Genomic DNA, 17,537 nt, shown 5'->3' with positions numbered 1-17,537 from the left:
GGTTAGTGGTTCCATGCCGGGCTGCTGACTGCAAAGCCAGCAGTTTGAAACTGCTAGCTACTTGCTGAGAGAAAGACGGGGGCTTTTCTCCCATAAAGACTTAAAGCCTTGGACCCTCACCAGGGCAGTTACACACTGTGTTACAGGGTGGCATCGACTCGATGGCAGTGAGTGTGGTGGGGTTTTGAGTTTTGTACTGCTATCATCTTACACCTCTGCATTCATTTACATTTCCTGTATAGCCCTGGTTGCCCATGTGCCCCTCAGCTCTGATCAGAATCTGTCATCTTACAAACGAGGAGTTATCTTAAATATATAGTATGAGCAAAGTATGTTTTACCTAATGGCTTCTTACGGAGAGATGACCACATATTTCAAGTCTTGAATGACTCTAAGAATTATTAATCTACTGCCATTCCACTCGGTACCTAACAACAATGCTATTTCTTTGACAGGTGATTCAAATCCGGGATATCTTAAGCGATGAACCCAAAGTAACAGTGGTTTATGCAGATAATGGCAGAGTGTTGCAAGGAAGCACAGTCGCCTCTGTGTATAAAAGGAAGCTGCTGATTGGCACCGTCTTCCAAAAAGCTCTTTACTGTGAGCTCTGACAGGCCTGTGTGCACTGTGCACCAGGAAAGCCAAGCCCATCATTTCTAACCCGCTGCCACGTCGTATGGGTTACTTTGAGCTCATCTGCTGACTGAACATGGACCCTGAAGTGGACCTCACGAGGAATCAGAGTGCTTTTTAACTGGGAGCAGATGCAATGGCTTTTCTGAGTCTGAACGTCAGAATACTTGAAAATTTCACTTACCAATAAAAAAATCCTTCCCAATAAAATGGCTTCAAATATCCTGTTAATAAGCATGTTTGTTCGTGACCTAACAACACATCTCTTGTTCCTCCAGTGCTACCAGAATTCCAGCTGTATCACTCAGGGATGGGCATGCCAGAAAGCCAAGTGGGAGTTACAAATCACACAACTTCAGGCATATTATGTATGGCTACGGCATAAGGCATTCTGCCCAAACCAGACTGGCTTTTGAATCTCCTTCTCCATAGACCTTTCTTAGTATATTAACCGAATTATCCCATATCTTCTTTTATTTCTGCTTTTCCCATCATCACCAGCAAAGCCAGGTAGGAACAATCTTACCATTCTGGGAGAGTGGTCCCAAGTGTAAACTGTGATTGTAGCTCAGCAAAAGGATACACACTGGCTGCTTAGACCAAGTTGAAGGGGATCTTTCATTCACTCCGACGACTGGATATAGAATTGGTCCCTCAGTAAAGTCAGGTAAAGCCAAGTGACCTGAGAATACGTTTCGGTTGAAGTGGTGATAGTGCTGGTATTTTTTTCTTTCCTTCTTTCCATTTTCACTTGCTGTAGATGTGGAGAAGAGAAAATCAGGAGGGCAAACAACAACAAATGGGTAAGACCAACATTTGACTTGCTTTGAGGGACATGACTACAAGTTTTCTTAGAAAAGCCCCTCGTGGTGCTGTTAGGAAAGGATTAGACTGCTAAGCGAAAGCTAGGAGCCCTGATGCGTTGATCTAGGAGCCACAAGATCAGCAGTTCGAAACCACCAGCAGCTCTATGGAAGAAAGATGAGACTATTAAGGAGTCATACAGGCTCAAAAACCTACAGGGGAAGTTCTACCCAGTCCTACAGGGTCACTATGAATCAGAATTGGCTCAATAGGAGTGAGTCAGAAGGCAGTTCAAATCCACCAGCTACTCGGAGGGAGGAGGCGGCTGTCTACTGCTGTAAAGATGTACAGTTTTGGAAACCCCAGGGTCACAATAAGTTTGAAATAGATTCCATGGCAGTGCGTTCATTTTATTTAGGGTTTATTTAGGTGTCACTGGATGGTAGTGCGAACGGTTCACCTGCTTTGCTGCGAATCGGAAAGTTAAAAGGCCTGACGATCTACTTCAGCAAGAGCCACTGTAAACTATGAAGCACTGTTCTACCGACCCAAGCCGGGTCCCTATGAACTGGCCATCAATGGTTTCACTCACTTTGTTGCTGTGAGAGGTATTGACTTCCTGCTGAACGATTCCTATGGGGCATTACTGAGCAGTCACTTTCGAAATGACATTTTTCTAGGCAGTACTTGCCATGATAATGATTTAGGATCTGGGAGAATGTTTTTCCCTTCCTGATAAATTGAGAATGGCCAACAGTTTGAGACCACTGACTTAGTAGTAAACAGAACAATTTTGTTCAGGCTAAAAAGCACCTCCCTCGGAGACAAGGATGAGAATGACCTTTAGCGTGCTCTCTTGAGGCGCGTGATGTCACGCGTCCTGGGAGGGTGCAAATGCCCGGGGCTGCTGTCCACAGCCGGAGTGCTGACATCTGCGGACACGTTGCTTTGAGGCCATCAGTGACGGTGGTGCTTCACACACGCACACAAATCAGAGTACCTGGTTCCATGATGGCGTCCACGAACAGGTTCCCTCTTGTTCTTCATTAATAAATACGTAAAAATGAAAAAGTTACCTCATATGACATAGGTCACACTAAAAAAAGTCATACAAAAGGAGACAAATGAGGAGGTTTCAAAAGGCTCATGGGAAAATTTCATTCCTTCTTATATCCATTTTTTCCATGAACTTGAAGGCTTCCCCCTGCACTGGGATTTCATAACACACTCCAAGGGAAGATACCCAGGCCTAAACAGCCACATCGTCAAAGATTGAGTCATAGATAACTACGCATGTGTGTGTGTGCGTGCATGAGAGAAATTTCACATGCTTCATTTGCAGCACCCAAATCTGCATTTTAAGGCTTTAGGAAGAAAATGGCTTAAATACAACATTGTACATGGGTCGGCCTCCTTTTTCTTTTTCGCTTACCTCACACTGTGTGATGGCAATTGCTTAATGGATTTGTCATGACCTCTTGCTCCCTGACAGGCACTGGAGACTTTGATAGTTAGGCAGTGACAAGGGAACAGAAAGATGGGCAAGGGAGTTTCTCATGAAGCTTTGCTCTTTTAACTCTATGCCCGGTCCCATAATTGTGCTTTCAACTGCAATTCTACCTGCCAATTTATACTTTACCAGAGTTAAAACTTATTTTTAGTTTCATTTCCATGGAAAATGTGCACTTTGGTCTTGATTGATAGATATATTTTGACAGTTAATACAGGTTTACCCAGTCAGGGCTTGTTTTAGTTGAAGGTGAAAATGGGAGAGAGAGAGAGAGAGAGAGAGAGAGAGAGAGAGAGAGAGAAAGAAAAAAAAAATTACTTTGACAGATAAGTATTTCTCTTTCTTTTTTTTATTGCATTCGTTGTCTAAGAACAATAATACTCATTGGCAAGAAATGTATATACACTAACAAATTAAATATAATCACAGGTATTTTTAGATTGGTTAGAAAACAAAAGACCACTGCGGTACTTTTCTTTGAGTGTCTCTGAAAACCACAGAGCAAGGAATGTCATTGGAGACAGAAGGACCTAGAGCGGTACATTAACCAAGCACAAGGGGACAATTCAGACGTGGCACTATTGTCTCTACCATGCAAATGATTCGCCATCCAAATGTGTAAATTAAAAGTTTCAGATAACATGCTATCCATACTTATTTGACTTAAAATTATTTTTTAAACAACTCTTTTCCTTTAATGATATATAAAGTAAGATGAAAACAAATCAACTTCTTACAGTGAAACAAAATTCACCCCCTCCCACCCGGCTGCCCATTTCGTTAGTCATATGTAGCAGATGTATTAGTGGTTCCATTGCGATGCCACCAAAACACACAAAAGCAGTCGCTGTGACATTAAATAACATTGAGGGAAAAGATACCAAAACGTTGAAGAGATTTCACTAAGCACTAAGTCTGACGCTGTTGGGAAGTGCTATGTACTTGGAGTATCTCAATTCCAACGATTTAGGTAATTTCATTATTATTTTCTTTTTTCCCAATTGTTCTTCTATGAATGATGATAAAATCTTTAAAGAAAACCTAGGTGGTAGGACTAAAATAATGGAACTAAGCAGAAGGATCCACCTTCCAACAACATACACACGCTCATGCCCACTGCACTAATTTTGGCATTGATCATTAAACCATGCCGCCATTTGGGACCAAAAAGAAGAAGTGGCCGTGTCCTGGCAGGGGCTGCTATCAGTCAGTAGTTAGTCAGCACAGCTACCAAATATGTTGGTGGAGAAGTGGCAGCAGATGCGTGAGAACACAGTGTAACTCTTCGTCAAGAAAACTCCAGTCTGTAAGTGAATATGCCCAAGCTGCACACCCTGCTGAGGCCCCGCGCAGCAAAGTGCGATCTTGACTTCAAAACACTAATCAAATAGCTGAGGACAGTGTATCTTTTTTTTTTAATATCAGGTATCTAAGGAATAAAATTTACCAAAATATATCAACATGTAGAAGAAAGTCAAGTGCATTTAGTAGAAATACTTACATTAAAAAAATCTGTTAAAATCTCAATGTACACACAACACAAAAAGTGGCAATAAGGCTATGAGTACGACTGTGGGTCACAAATGACATGACCAAGCCCCAGATACAGTGCTTTTTGTTTATGCCCTGTGACTGCTGTGTAAGGTTCGCGCACAGGGAGCTCTGTACATCTACATAAGTGGCATGCAAATTATTAAGAAGTTGTTTGTTGGTTTATTATTCATTCTTGATTCCCTTATAGTTCTGGGGCCAGACAGGACCCATGACTGGAAATCATCATGCTGCTTTCCGTCCCTAAGCTGGGCACCCAGAAGAAGTAACATGCTCTGCTTATGCGTGCCCTCACTTATAGAGCCACCAAACCCTCAACATACCCGCCAAACACCCAATCACAGGCACATGGGAACTCTCTGTCTACCCCAAAGTACAACTGGAGCACGTCATTCCCCAGGGAGAATTGATTGGGCAGGCTTGTCCTTTGTCCTCCACCTTTGTTGTTGGGCCGATTTTGTGCCGTTATTTCAAGTTACTCAAGGTGTTTAGCCTAGTGTTACTGTTTTTCTCCAGTGGTTTCGACCACGACTAATTTTCCTGAGAATGCAAATCCCTAAGATGAATGGAAACAAATCTGCTGACATGCCCTGGCTGATGACGAGGAGCACATCCAGATGTCCTGTAATACTGTCTCTTTGGAGATTCTCTCTTAACCTAGCCTCAGCAACGCGGAACTATTCTAACAGAAAGATGGGTGCTTCACACTAGATCTCACCCCTCACTGCTTAGCTTTCGAAGCATGTCCTTATAGTTCCTTGATCAAAGACAAGTTTCAGCGAGCACTAAGGTTTGAGTAGGAAGGCAGAAGCCACCAGGAATTCTGGGAACCACTGACCGCCAAAGTGCAATACCTCCAAGATGCTGCTCTGTGGGAAGGTGCCTTCAGTTAGCTCAGGTGGAATTCGGTCATTATGCAAAATCTAAGTTTAATGATGGGGACTACAACACACCCAAGGTACCTATAGAGGTTTCGCTTAGGATTGTTGGGCTTGCTGTAGAATCTTTTTTAACACATTTGCTAAAAATTAGTCTCGAAGTTTGGTCTATATTACCATTAACACTCAGGAGTTTGAATCTCCACATATATTCAAAGTTTCATTGGCCCCTTTAACTATATTTTTAAATCACATGCTAATACAGTCGCCCAAAGAACTTAGCTAAGGGTTTTTTTGTCTTCAGCAAAAACCATAAAGGCTGAGGTACTAGATCCAACTGGGGCCATTTTCCTAGCTTGGGTCTGGGATATTTTCAGATTTCACTCATGAGAAGGCTACAGGGTCCCCAGGGCTAATTGGTTCCTAACGTGTTCTCTTTCCGAAACAACCACAAGGAAGCACACTGGAGATTGTCTCCATATCTGTGGAAAAGAAAGTTTGGCATTAATACTATCCTAGTTCAATCAGGAACCTGTGTGGGCATTAAAAATGCTCACGTGGTGATGAAGGTGGAGAACCAGTGTTCATCCCAGAACAAGGAAGTTAGACTCAATAGCTTACCCTCAGGAAACGACCTACAAAGCCCTCAATGTGTTAGGAGAGGCAAAATTAAGCTTCAGCCCTAGCTTTTTATCACTCAGTAGTAAGATACCTCTGATTACGACCAAACAAGGGATGAGAAATGCATGACATAAATTGAGATATTGTATGGGGAATCGTCTTACACAGAGTAATCTGCTGGAAACCCAGAGACTCAGCTTGTAGAATGTTCTCTATCCACAACCAGGACTCACTACATGTCTTCTACTCCACAGAGCATTGTCATTGTGATGGTCACTTCTGACTCACAGGGACCCGCCGCACAGAAGGAAGCACTGCCTGCTCTTACGCCATTCTCCCCGTGTTAGAGCCACTGTGTCCACGCATCTCATGAGAACCAGCCTCCTCTTTGCTGCCCGTCTACGCTTCACACCAAGCGTGACTGGTTCCTCCTGGAAAGCTGTCTAAATAACATGAGATGAAGTCCCATCGTTGCGTCGTAGGAGCATTCTACCTATACTTTGCCCGTGACTGATTTACCTGTTCCCCTGGTAGTCCATGACATGTTTGCTATTCTTTACCAACACCACCACTCAAAAGCAAAGCACTATCATCTCCCCAAATACCTGTGGCTGCTGTTAGTATCATACTGAGCTGCCCTTTAGGGAATACAGTTCATCATGGTCAAATACTCTCTTTTGCCCCGATTTGATCATTCATTTAAAAAACTACAAAATCTTGAAGGTTTATGTGTTAAATTAGACGGACACTAAAAAGCACTAGCATTAAAGTAGAAATGGTGCAAAACAGTATCCACTAGGCATCATGCTTCAAGGTCACTAGACGCGCAATTAGGAAAACAAAGTGCGCAGGAGATGCGGCCTCCGTCTTCTTCTCACACGCCTCTCGGTCCGTCAGTGTGTATTTCATCCTTTTCCTAAGAGATTCACACCAAGTGCCCCTGTACAATTTTGACACTAGTAAGAAGCAATGCTAAAAAAACTCAGTACAATCTGAAATTACCAGTTTAACTTTAAAAAAAATCCACAGTTACAGGCTATGTGATTTGAAAAATAAGATTTTCATTTTATCATCATGACAGTTGGACACTGAACATAATGTTGGGCTTGTAAAACTAAAAGTAAATAAATACAGATGAATCTTTTTAAGACAGCTAAGTAAACTCAATATAACAGATCATAAATTATGTGCAGAGACAGACTTATAGACATTTCCAGTATATACACCTATTTTCAAATATTGACCATGTGTAAACCTAGCTTATGCTAATCACTCATCTTCTATTTCCACTCTTGAAATGAAAACAGTGGAATTTCCAGTGTGATCCAGGTTCCTTTTTCCAAAATCAAGCAAAAATCGCCAGCCTTCACCATAATAAGCTTTAGTAAGACGAGATGCTGACGAATGCGATCTTTCAGCATGAGAGGGGTTTGCCCCATGTTAGAGTTTCTTGTGGTAGTAATAAACAGCAAAGCAGCAGACATCTCAAGATGGTAACAGAACATCCCATCCAGGTGGTGAATTCATTATCGTACCCCAAATAACGATAGACAGAAAAACTACATGATGGCTTTGATCGTTGAAAACGGAGAAATAGCGTGCTCCATAATGCCAGCACTTCTGAGGATAGGGTGATGCCCAGACCTACTGAGTACAAGGCAGAAGCTTAACAGACACCACTCAGGCCGTAAAGGAACCCGCCCTGAGGGGACGAACAGGGTTATAAACGTCTAACACTAGAACTGAGTTATTCAGACAAGTAAAACAACAATAAATCACAATGTTCAAAATATGAGATGGGGCTGTTATGGGCAGGCACCCCCTCCAACGATTTGTAACCTGAAATCTTCAAATGTTTCCCCCCAAACTCAGTGACTACCATGCGTTCAGTAGAAGGTAGCAGTACTACAGTGGCTACGCAGTGAACCATGTAATAAAGGGAGCAAAATACTTCAAGCCTCATTTTGCAAAGGTCAGAGGATGACCTCATTATTAAAGCCCATGCAGCAAAGAGAACCAGATACGTGCACACAAAAATAAAAAACAAAAAAAAATAACCAAACCAAACCAAACCCCATCATTTGAAATTTCTCAATGAGGTCATTTCCTCTTTCTCCCCAGACTCTTGAACTTTATTTGGTGAAATACTGAAAGCCTTAAAACCGGCTTTGAAATAAGTATAATTTGTAGTTCCTTAAATCCGCTTTAATTATAAAGTGGAACTCACTAAAGTATCGGGGATAATGGTTCAGAAAAACCATTCAAAACACATCTCTACAATATAAGTGACAGCTATCCTTTGCAGGAACACTGTTTGCTCAAAAAAAAATGTGGTTCTCAGGCTGAATGTTACTTAAATCTAAATTTTCTCTAGCTAGTATTTCTATTTCTTTTAAAAGTGCATTTGTTCAAACATTAACGGAGCCCCTCTGGGAAATCTACGGCAGAAAACACGTGACGTGTCCCCGATTGCATCATAGTCAGGCGAAGATCGGCCAGCATGTTCCCCAGGAGAGGAGCCTGAAAATACAGGTTTCCTTAAAAATCAATTTCCTGTTCAGAATTTGTTGGGGTGGGGTGGGGGTGGGGGACCCGTATGGTGTGTCAGTGTGATTGAAATACCGAACATGGCGCACAGCAAAGCAAATGATGGACCCCAACCACCCCTGGCCGCCAGAGTGTCGCATTGCTCCTTTGCTTGACTACCTAGAGGTAATCACCCACATGATCCGCATTTTTTAAGGCCTAGTTTCCTTCTGGGGTGGACCCAAGACTGCAAATCTTTACTCTTTTTCTCAGGCCCACCTAGCAAGCAGAAATGCCTGCTTCCCTTCTCCCTTGCGACAGAGCACCCACATTTCCAGCGTGGAGCTGCCTCAGTGCCTAGACACTGGGGTGAAGGGAAGGGGGACCTTTGCCACACACTGGAGCAGATTCCACAGGCCAGAAGAAAGTACTGACCCCAGATCCCACAGTTGAGTGGTGCAAGGGCCCGGTCCCAGTAACCCTAACTGGAGACGCATGGTGCTGCAGTCACGGCATGGGGCGGTACCGTGCTCCTGGTGTGCAGTGCCACGCTGGTTCTTCGAGTGGTACCACACACCCGACACAATGCAAGATGGTTGGTAAGTAAGAGAAGAGGGAAACAAAGCTCTCACAAATGAGATGCCTGGTTTGTTAATTAAACAAAGTTAGCTTGGGATTAATTTCAGCATGTTAAATTTAAGAGTGTGTACAATTATTGCAAAAAATGCAGTGATGTGGTTCCTCAATCTGCTTAGAGTAATGCTCCCCTGTCACCAGTCTCTCTTTTTTTGTCCTCCAGAGAAGGTGGAGGCAGGGACACCACTCAGAGTAGCTCCACCCTCATTCCCGGAGTGTGTGTTACTGCTCACTAGCGCCTTGGGTGGCGTCTGAAGCCATCTTCTCGGTCTTTTTGGTCTTCCTCTGCATTTGATCTTGTTCCTTGCGCCGCAGCTTCTCTCTTTGTTTTTCCATTTTTTCTTGAGCCTTCCGAGCCTTCTCGAGAGACACCTTCATTTCCTTCAGTTTTTTTTTGACAACTGCTCGGTCCTGGGAGGATGCCATTCCAAGAGCCTAAGAAGGAAACACAAACGCAAACCAAATTTGAAAACCCAATGGCACGTCTGTTCAGGATGAGGTTGACTTCCCCCTGTGCTCAAACTCCCCCGCTCATGGGAACACAGAGAGGAAGGACGGAAGCGGGGGGGGGGGGGGGGGGCCTCATTATAATTGCCAAAGATTGCATCGGGGGTTGTGCTTTATTTGCTCTCCAAAGACTCCAGCACAGGAGAGCCTCAACGCCATTAGAGAAATGCTTTACAAATTGTTAATTAACTGATGGATGAATGAGAAGGAAAAAAAAGATTGGGGCACAGCCCCATTTGTGCAACATCTGGCTCGTAGACACTCACAGGCAAACGTACTGTCACACTCCTCGGTATTGTCAGAGAGAGGGGGATGGGCACTGCTGCTTCCAAGGACTCCATGAAGGGCAAGCCGAATAGAAATGGTTTCCTTTCTGCTCATGCATTCCATTTTCAATGAGAACCCAAAATGTTTTGGGGACCAGAGTGCCCATATCAGCATGACTAGCCATTCACTCCCGTGGGCAGAACTACAAAGGAAGTCTGATGATAATGAGAAGAGTGCTCTACGGAGCTTGGCATTCAGAATCTGGGGGGTGGGGGGGTTGGTTATATACTTTCAATGTTTCATGACCTTAAGAATCAACAGCCGGATGCATCCATCTCCCCGACAGGGACAGCCTTGTCAATGGAGGCTTCAGATTCACAAACTATTGATTGATCTCTAACCTTTTCAAGATTGTCAAGAGATACTCATCCGCTCATCATCCTAGCAGGGGGTGGCAGGGGAGCTGGCTCTGAGCTTCTTTCTGCCCTTTTTCCATAGGGTTGGGTGCTCCCTCAGCCGCTAAGAGAGATGGAGTGAATGAGTGGAAATGAGAGTATGATGGAGGGAATGTAAACAGAGGGCTGACATGTATTTCGGGAGCAAAGTCCTGGGGATATTTCTGGAGTGGTATGCAGGGAAGCTTGGGCATGGAGGAGAAATGGATAAAGAGGGAAAGATTCATGGATTGGATTCTTAATTCTGTTCGGATAAAAAGGTCCACACTGGCCATTATTAAAACTCAAGTTACATGAGAAATGAGTAGGGTTAATGTATGGACTATGTATCTCTAGGTGGAAGTGATGGAGTGGTCCCCAGCTCTCCCAATCAGCAGCCTACTATTGGATTCTGATCCCTAGTGGGAATTCCAAAACTCTCAAACTCACTATTCAGAAATAACTCAACATCCTTTCTGCTGACTGTTGATGAGAATTACCTCTCAGATAAGCAGAGTGCTCTTATTGAATGAAAGCATTTCAGGTGTTACGTGTAACAAACCTAACACAGACATATAATTCGTTACCTTAAGTTTACTTCCATCCAACTGCAGGAGCTGCTCTCCAGTGATGTTCTGGGCGCTGAATTCAGATACATACTGCTCCAGATTTAGGCTCATCAGCCAGTGCGAAACCTGCTGCACACTCCATTCACGAACGGACCGGTTTTGCCAATGACTGAGTTTGGGAGACTGTCCTTCATCAAGGATCTGAGATAGGAATGTCCCACAGTGTGGTTAGAGGAACACACGGCCCAGGCTCAGCATGGAACATTACACTGTACAACGGAGGGCTTTGTGGCCTACGAGAGCCACTTTTATTTTTAAGTCCTAAAATGATAAGCTAATAGTTCAACTTCTGTATTATAACTAAATTTAAAGAGAAACATACTTATTACTTTCATGTTTTTAGGTTAAAACACCCACCCCAAATGAAGGAGTAGTATTAATGCAGGAAGTTTAACAGTGAAGATACACTCCAATGTTGCAAGCGTGTCCATCAAAACACTTTGGCAACATTATTGGATGTAGAAAAAAAGACTTTATAAAACATCTCCATATGCAATGCAACCCTCTTTTGTACTCATCCTCAGAAAAGACACTGAGATTTAAAAAATACATTCAAGATATATAGTGGTATCGAAATATGACAAAATAATAATTTATAAATTATCAAGGGCTCATGAGGGAGGGGGAAGCAGGGAGAGAGGGGAAAAACGAGGACCTGATGCCAGGGGCTTAAGTGGAGAGCAAATGTTTTGAGAATGATGCGGGCAATGGATGTACAAATGTGCTTTACACAATTGATGTATGTAAGGATTGTGCTAAGAGTTGTATGGACCCCTAATAAGACGATTTTAAAAAAAAGAGTGTCTGAGCCCCCAATAAAATGATTTAAAAAAAAAGAGGAGCGTATTACACTCTGAAGCTGAGGGGAACGCCACCTTCATCATCCTGTCTGGGAGTAAGACAGAGCAGGTCACACTCAGGACTCCCGTAGATGGACGAGGGAGCGGAGGTTCCGAGAACTCTCCGGGACCGGTCGGTGGGGTGGCACTCAACAGTGTGCTTGTGTCCCCAATCTCAGGCTTTGTCCAGACCTGTTTTGTGTTCATGGTGAAAGGTAGCACACTACCCCAGAGCCCCTAGGCTGGAGGGGCAGGAGGAAGACAGTGTCACCTGGGTGACCCTGTAAGGGACACAGACAGGAGGATGAGTTATGCTAAGATGAAAGCTGAGCAATGAACAGAATGGACTGTGTAGAGGTCATGGCGATGGGAAACCAACTGAGGAACTCTGAGGGAGAAACTGGGAGACCCTCTTAACGAAAACAGCTCTTATAGACACGGGCAGAGTTTCCCTAGAGACACAGGAGTCCTTGCATTGTTGACTGTCTGGACTAGTGGCACCGAGCGAAAAGGAAGTTCAAGCATCACCAGCACCACCACCAGTCACTGCTCGGAGGCTCACCTCATCATCTATCATGTCCAGGCTCTGAGGGAGGGAGCAGGAAGGGAATCAAAGAGAAAAGCGTTAAAGGACCAGGAGACACACGTACACAGTGCAGAGTTCTGGACAGGTTCATGGCAACCAGGCCTAGAGAACACGGCACAACAGTTCAAGAGGGGAAAAAAAGTTTTACAAAACAAAAATCATGCCAGGAAGGAACAAGGAGGAGCAAACACTTAGAGCAACACCCCCACCCCACCCCAGGTTTAGAGCATCCCTCCCGCAGCCCCAAAGACCAACATTTCTTTCCGGCTACTCATCTCTTGGGGTACTAAGTCAATCCCACAGGCAATTTTCTGTTTCTCTTTTACACAACAGAAGGGAAACGAGAGATAATCGTCCAGTTTTCATAATTAAATATTAAACCCGAGCCCCAACTACTTATACGTAAAATCTATGCTAACACACTCTTCCCACAGGTAGCTCCTGGATAAACGGTGTGATGTGAGAAACCGGGTTCTGTCATACATGCCATGCAAGTACCTCGTCCGATGACAGCGCCAAGGACTGAGAGCGCCCGGGCGTTTTCGGTTCTGCTCCCAAGCCACTCAGGTCAGCCGAACTGGTGCTGCTGGGGCTGAAGTCATCGTTGAAGGTGAAATTCTGGAAAGAAAGGCAATCAATCAAGCCCAGTGTTAAGTGAACACAATTAAGGAATCCACGGGAGGTGTCTTTCCGGTGCCTGAAAGAGTTCTTTGTAAACAATCTTTTAAGAAATTCATGCTCCGTTTGGTGATGACCTTCAGCCAAGCTGTGGTTGAGAACACTGTCTCATTTGTGACTGATTGGGAATTCTGGGCACCCTCTACAGCTGATAACAGGACTGGTTTTTTAAAGGAAAGATTCTTCAATCTCTTTTCCAGGGTACGGAATACATTGTCCTCTGCAACTGCTCGGAGGAGAAATATTAATAAGCCTATCTTCTTCGTTCTTAATCGAGGTACCTGTGTAAAGTAAAAAGACAAGTTGGTGTGGAGAGGCTGAGTTCTGAGGAACAGATGGCAATCCACACGAGCAAGGTAGCTATCACACCTCCCGGGAAGGAGAGCATGTGGTGGGATACACCACAATAAACACTGTGAGGACTGGCACATCCTCTCCTGGATATGGCCTTCAAGATGATAAGCTCTGGGGGAGTCGCGGTCTGACAGTACACCAGCAGGTTCTCTCCCACAGCCCCAGCAGACTATTGGAGAGGGCGCAGCAGAGGACCGTGCGCACTGCCAAACACACACTTGGAGCTGGTGATGGGGATGGGGTGAAATAAAACATCCAGAACTTCCTTTCAAATGTTTAGTGAAGAGTAAAACCAAATAAACTGATCATGGACATGTAGCAGGTGCACAGGGGGGAAATTTAAACAAATCAGAAGACTCTCCAGTGTAAGGTAATGGTAGGATTATTCAAACAATAGCTAGATGGCTCGGGGATTCAATCGTATGATGCAGAAAAAATTGTTCTGGATGGCTGGCTCCCTGGGAATTCTTAAGTACTTGTCCAACACCATCTTGTTTCATATTACCCTTCCTCGGGCATTGGGCCATTAGTTTTCAATTAGATTCTCTTGTATCGGGTTTAGTTGGTTGTCAAGAATAAATACACACCAGAGGCTAGAGAATTCAGTATCAAACCAACTCCGTGATTTCCTAACATTTTCCAAAGGGAGGCACAGTGAGTGTAGACAGAGTTAGGTGAGTAGACCATGTACCCAGAAGAGCATTTCTCACGGAACGTTACACTCTGACATCGTCTATGGCCCAACCTCTCTGAGCTGCTGACCTCGAGCCAAGAATTAAATTCAAGTCACATCAGTCGTGTTTTTTGTTGAAAGAAAAGTGAACATTGAACACAGACAGAAGAACAAACGACAGGGGAAATGAGGCGCCATAGTGTTCCAGTAAGATGTTGGCTAAGGTGTGCAGCACGATGCTGGAAACAACCAGCATGCATTTAGAGTCAACGCCCATGCAGATATTCCCGATGCTGCTAACGTTAAAGAACGTCAGCGACAGAATTCTAACAGCTGTTCAACGTGGCATCTTGATATTAAAGGAAGAAATAAAGAATGGTGCTATGTCAGTTTGGGTTTGTTTTAAAGAGTTTCACTTAGATGTACTGAATGCATATTCAGTCCCAAATTTATTTGTTTCCCAGTAAATCTTGAAGAGCACAGTACCATCATGTTGTAATGTAATTTAAAGTCGAGCACTTGGTAAACAAATCTATCATATCTTCAAGGATTCCATGCATCTTCCCCAGCCTGGTTTAACTGTCAAACTGAGATTGAGCAGCAATATCTGAGGAGACAGGCACATCAAAGAGTAATGTGCAAGCTAACGTGGAACAGTATTAAAGAGGTGGAGGTTAAATACGGCTTTTTCTCTTCCCACACTACAAATACCATGCACGGTTTTTCACAGTGGTATCACACTGGTTTCTCAGGTCCGAGGTATACACAGAAGTTGAGAGTGCTGTCCATAGATTGAAAGAGAGCAGGGATTTGGTTTTTTTCTTGTCTGCTTTTTTAATCCATAGGTTTTCTACCTTGGACCCCTTTTTATCTGAAATGAGAGTCTCAGGAGAAGGCAGAGGTGGGCTTGCAGGTGAAGGCAGGCTCCTGACGGAGTAGGATCCTTTTCTGCTCTCCTGAAACCATGAGAACGGCATGCAAGGGGAGTGGGGGGGGGGGAAGGCCTGCGGGGAGGAGGATGACTTGGCTTTCCAGCTGTCCAGCCTGCCTCGGAAGACCCTATTTCATAAAAAAGAAAAAACAGAAAGCGTATTAGACCATAAAGGGGCAGAAGTAAAACTCTGAACATAAACAGGTTGGGAAATTGTTCTATCCACCAGTGAAAAAGTTTTGCATTTGACTAAAATATTAATATAGTTTTTATAATCTAAATGAGTTTGCAACAATGACCAATGCTTTTGCATTGCTGTCATCCTGTATAAGGGCTGTGAGTTCCATCTCGTAAGCATATGTGGGTATACTAAAGTCGTGGAGGAGCACTGTCTCCCAGAGGAATGGCTATGTGTTTTGTCACCACAGCATGCCTTTATCTGGATGACATCTCACCATCTCACTGCAGTCTTCCCGTGGGCTCATGCTCTTGATTTGGGGCCTCAGAACATGATCTGTTTAAATGGCTCGGGAACTTTAGGGCTCTTCTGATTGTGTTTCTGAATCACAACCGTAGTAACTAACACCCTAGTTGGAGGTCCAGGGTCTACTACTTCCTGGGGGAGTCGAGGGCCTCCTTGGTCTTCTCCTGGGCCACTGTTTCCACATCTAAAATGTGGATACTTTACAGACCTCTTAGGTTGTTGTCAAGAATTAATGAGATATGCCTTACTTGAATGCTACTTTTAGTAGCATTAAAAAAAAATCTAAAGATCACATCTGGCTTAAACACTAACTTTCTCGTTGACAACAACACAGGCTAGGTGAATACTTCCCTGGGGACTTGTATAGCCAGCACTGACGACTGGGACGGCGGCCATGGTGTGACTATGGGGAAAGTGATCCAGGGAGCCGAGTGTCTGGTGCTATACAGAGGCTTTCTTTCTCTGGTGTACACACCAAGCTGACGGGCGGACTGGGGAAATAAAGCACAAGAAGCCCACTTCAATGGGCAGCCTCACTATCTGCACAGCTGAACACTCGTAGACCCTGAGGCATGCTCTGAAGAGCATTCTCCAGTTCTCCATGAAGCCTGACTGGGCCTCTGCTGAGACTCTCCCCTGATTTCTTTGTGCAGCATGGCCCCCAAAAGTCCATGAACTGATGTGATGTCTGTGTGTCTTCTAGTATCCTTAAAGTGATGCACAGTAGAAGACTTCCATCTACACTTCAGTGTCGAGTACACTTTTTTTTAAGGAAACTTTCTATCACTTTAACATTATTGAACTATCAGTTTACCAAACTGCCCCCCCCCCCAATGTATGCCACTTTTTTTGATAAAGCAAATGTTTGGTCTACAGAAGGAGGAGGGCCAGGTTCTGCGAGCATTACCATATAGACTCGTGTATAAGCCAAGTTTTTCTTCTGCTTTTTAACTTAGAGGAGAGGGCAAACGCAGTTCCCCACTACCACAAAGTATGCAGTCGAGTTTCCCACATTTGGGGAACCTCATGGGTGAGCCTCTTCCTGGGAAAACCACCTTCTGATCAAGGTGTCTCCCTTGCCAGGTAAGTATATATAAGCCAAGTTTTTCAGCACATTTTTAATTCCGGTTTTGTGGTAAACTTAGGTGCTTCGGCTGATAATCGGGTCGGCTTATACTCGAGTATATAGGTATTCTCTTACTGGGCATTTACAGTCTGTTGATTCTACTTTAAAACATATAAACAATTTTAGATTTGTATTCTTAGGGTGTAAAACAATTTAATTACATTGTGAAGAGTAGTGGAATGGTTAGAGTCACTATATGGCTTCACTTAAAAGATTTCTGAGAGGATATTAAGTACAGAAAATGGTTTTGCTTGATAGGAATGCAAGTTTGTCAGGTTTCAGCTACTTGAAGTAAGGTAAAAGGACATTGAATATATTGAATTTATAAGTGCAGCTAAAAATAAGACAGCCAGTTAAGGAGGATAGAGTCTAATATATTAAGGCTAAATAAACATTAAATGAAAGTCTGTGAAAAAGAGGGCTTTTACTCTTCATAAAATTTTACAGGCTGGATAAACAAAATAATAAGACTTGTAAGTTGAATTAAAACTCCTAAAATGTTGGAATTTTAACCATGGAGACATTAATAAACTGCTGAACATTTAAAACCCAAATAATCCTTCTTAAAACAGCTCTCCTTGGTGACTGTGGGGGCCTATGGTGCAGATGGATTCCCACTGGGTTGCTAGCACAAGATACGGAGTCCAAACCCAGGAGCAGCCCAGCAAGAGAAAGAGGGGGCTCTCCGCTATTGTAAACATAGAGCTCCCAAAGCCACGCAGGCAGTTCCACTCTGTCCTAGGGTCACTGCGTCAGAATTGACTGGAGGGCAGGAAAAGTTTGGTTTCGGAAATTGTTAGTCAATAAACTCAAGCGTTATCTAGATTCTTTGTGAGAAATAACATCTTCAAACGATTTCCCGATGTA

General features: G+C 43.7%; 2 protein-coding genes and 1 pseudogene across 5 annotated transcripts in view; 1 reads left to right on the top strand and 2 right to left on the bottom strand.

Annotated features, from left to right (window-relative positions):
- PON1 (paraoxonase 1) overlaps positions 1 to 867 on the top strand; it is a 29,414-nt gene extending 28,547 nt beyond the window's left edge. The window contains exon 9 of the mRNA XM_045288900.1: positions 456 to 867. Coding sequence (XP_045144835.1) covers positions 456 to 614 — 159 coding nt within the window. The 3' untranslated portion in view covers positions 615 to 867. The remainder of the gene's footprint in view (positions 1 to 455) is intronic.
- Positions 868 to 3,281: 2,414 nt separating this feature from the next.
- PPP1R9A (protein phosphatase 1 regulatory subunit 9A) overlaps positions 3,282 to 17,537 on the bottom strand; it is a 337,964-nt gene continuing 323,708 nt past the window's right edge. For 2 of the 4 annotated variants that reach the window (XM_045288700.1, XM_045288702.1), the window contains 4 exons: positions 12,923 to 13,042; positions 12,401 to 12,424; positions 10,958 to 11,140; positions 3,282 to 9,597 (listed from right to left, as the gene is read on the bottom strand). In XM_045288700.1, the coding sequence (XP_045144635.1) occupies positions 9,385 to 9,597; positions 10,958 to 11,140; positions 12,401 to 12,424; positions 12,923 to 13,042 (540 nt within the window). In that variant the 3' untranslated portion in view covers positions 3,282 to 9,384. The remainder of the gene's footprint in view (positions 9,598 to 10,957; positions 11,141 to 12,400; positions 12,425 to 12,922; positions 13,043 to 17,537) is intronic. The other 2 variants (XM_045288701.1, XM_045288703.1) reach the window with 1 other exon arrangement.
- LOC115869304 lies at positions 16,499 to 16,635 on the bottom strand (annotated as a pseudogene).

The sequence above is a fragment of the Echinops telfairi genome, unplaced genomic scaffold (genome assembly GCF_000313985.2).
Source record: "Echinops telfairi isolate 266 unplaced genomic scaffold, ASM31398v2 ScPeMD7_23;HRSCAF=83, whole genome shotgun sequence".
Taxonomy (NCBI): domain Eukaryota; kingdom Metazoa; phylum Chordata; class Mammalia; order Afrosoricida; family Tenrecidae; genus Echinops; species Echinops telfairi.
The sequence above is the reverse complement of the archived record's forward strand: the minus strand, read 5'-3'. Positions and strand labels throughout refer to the sequence as shown.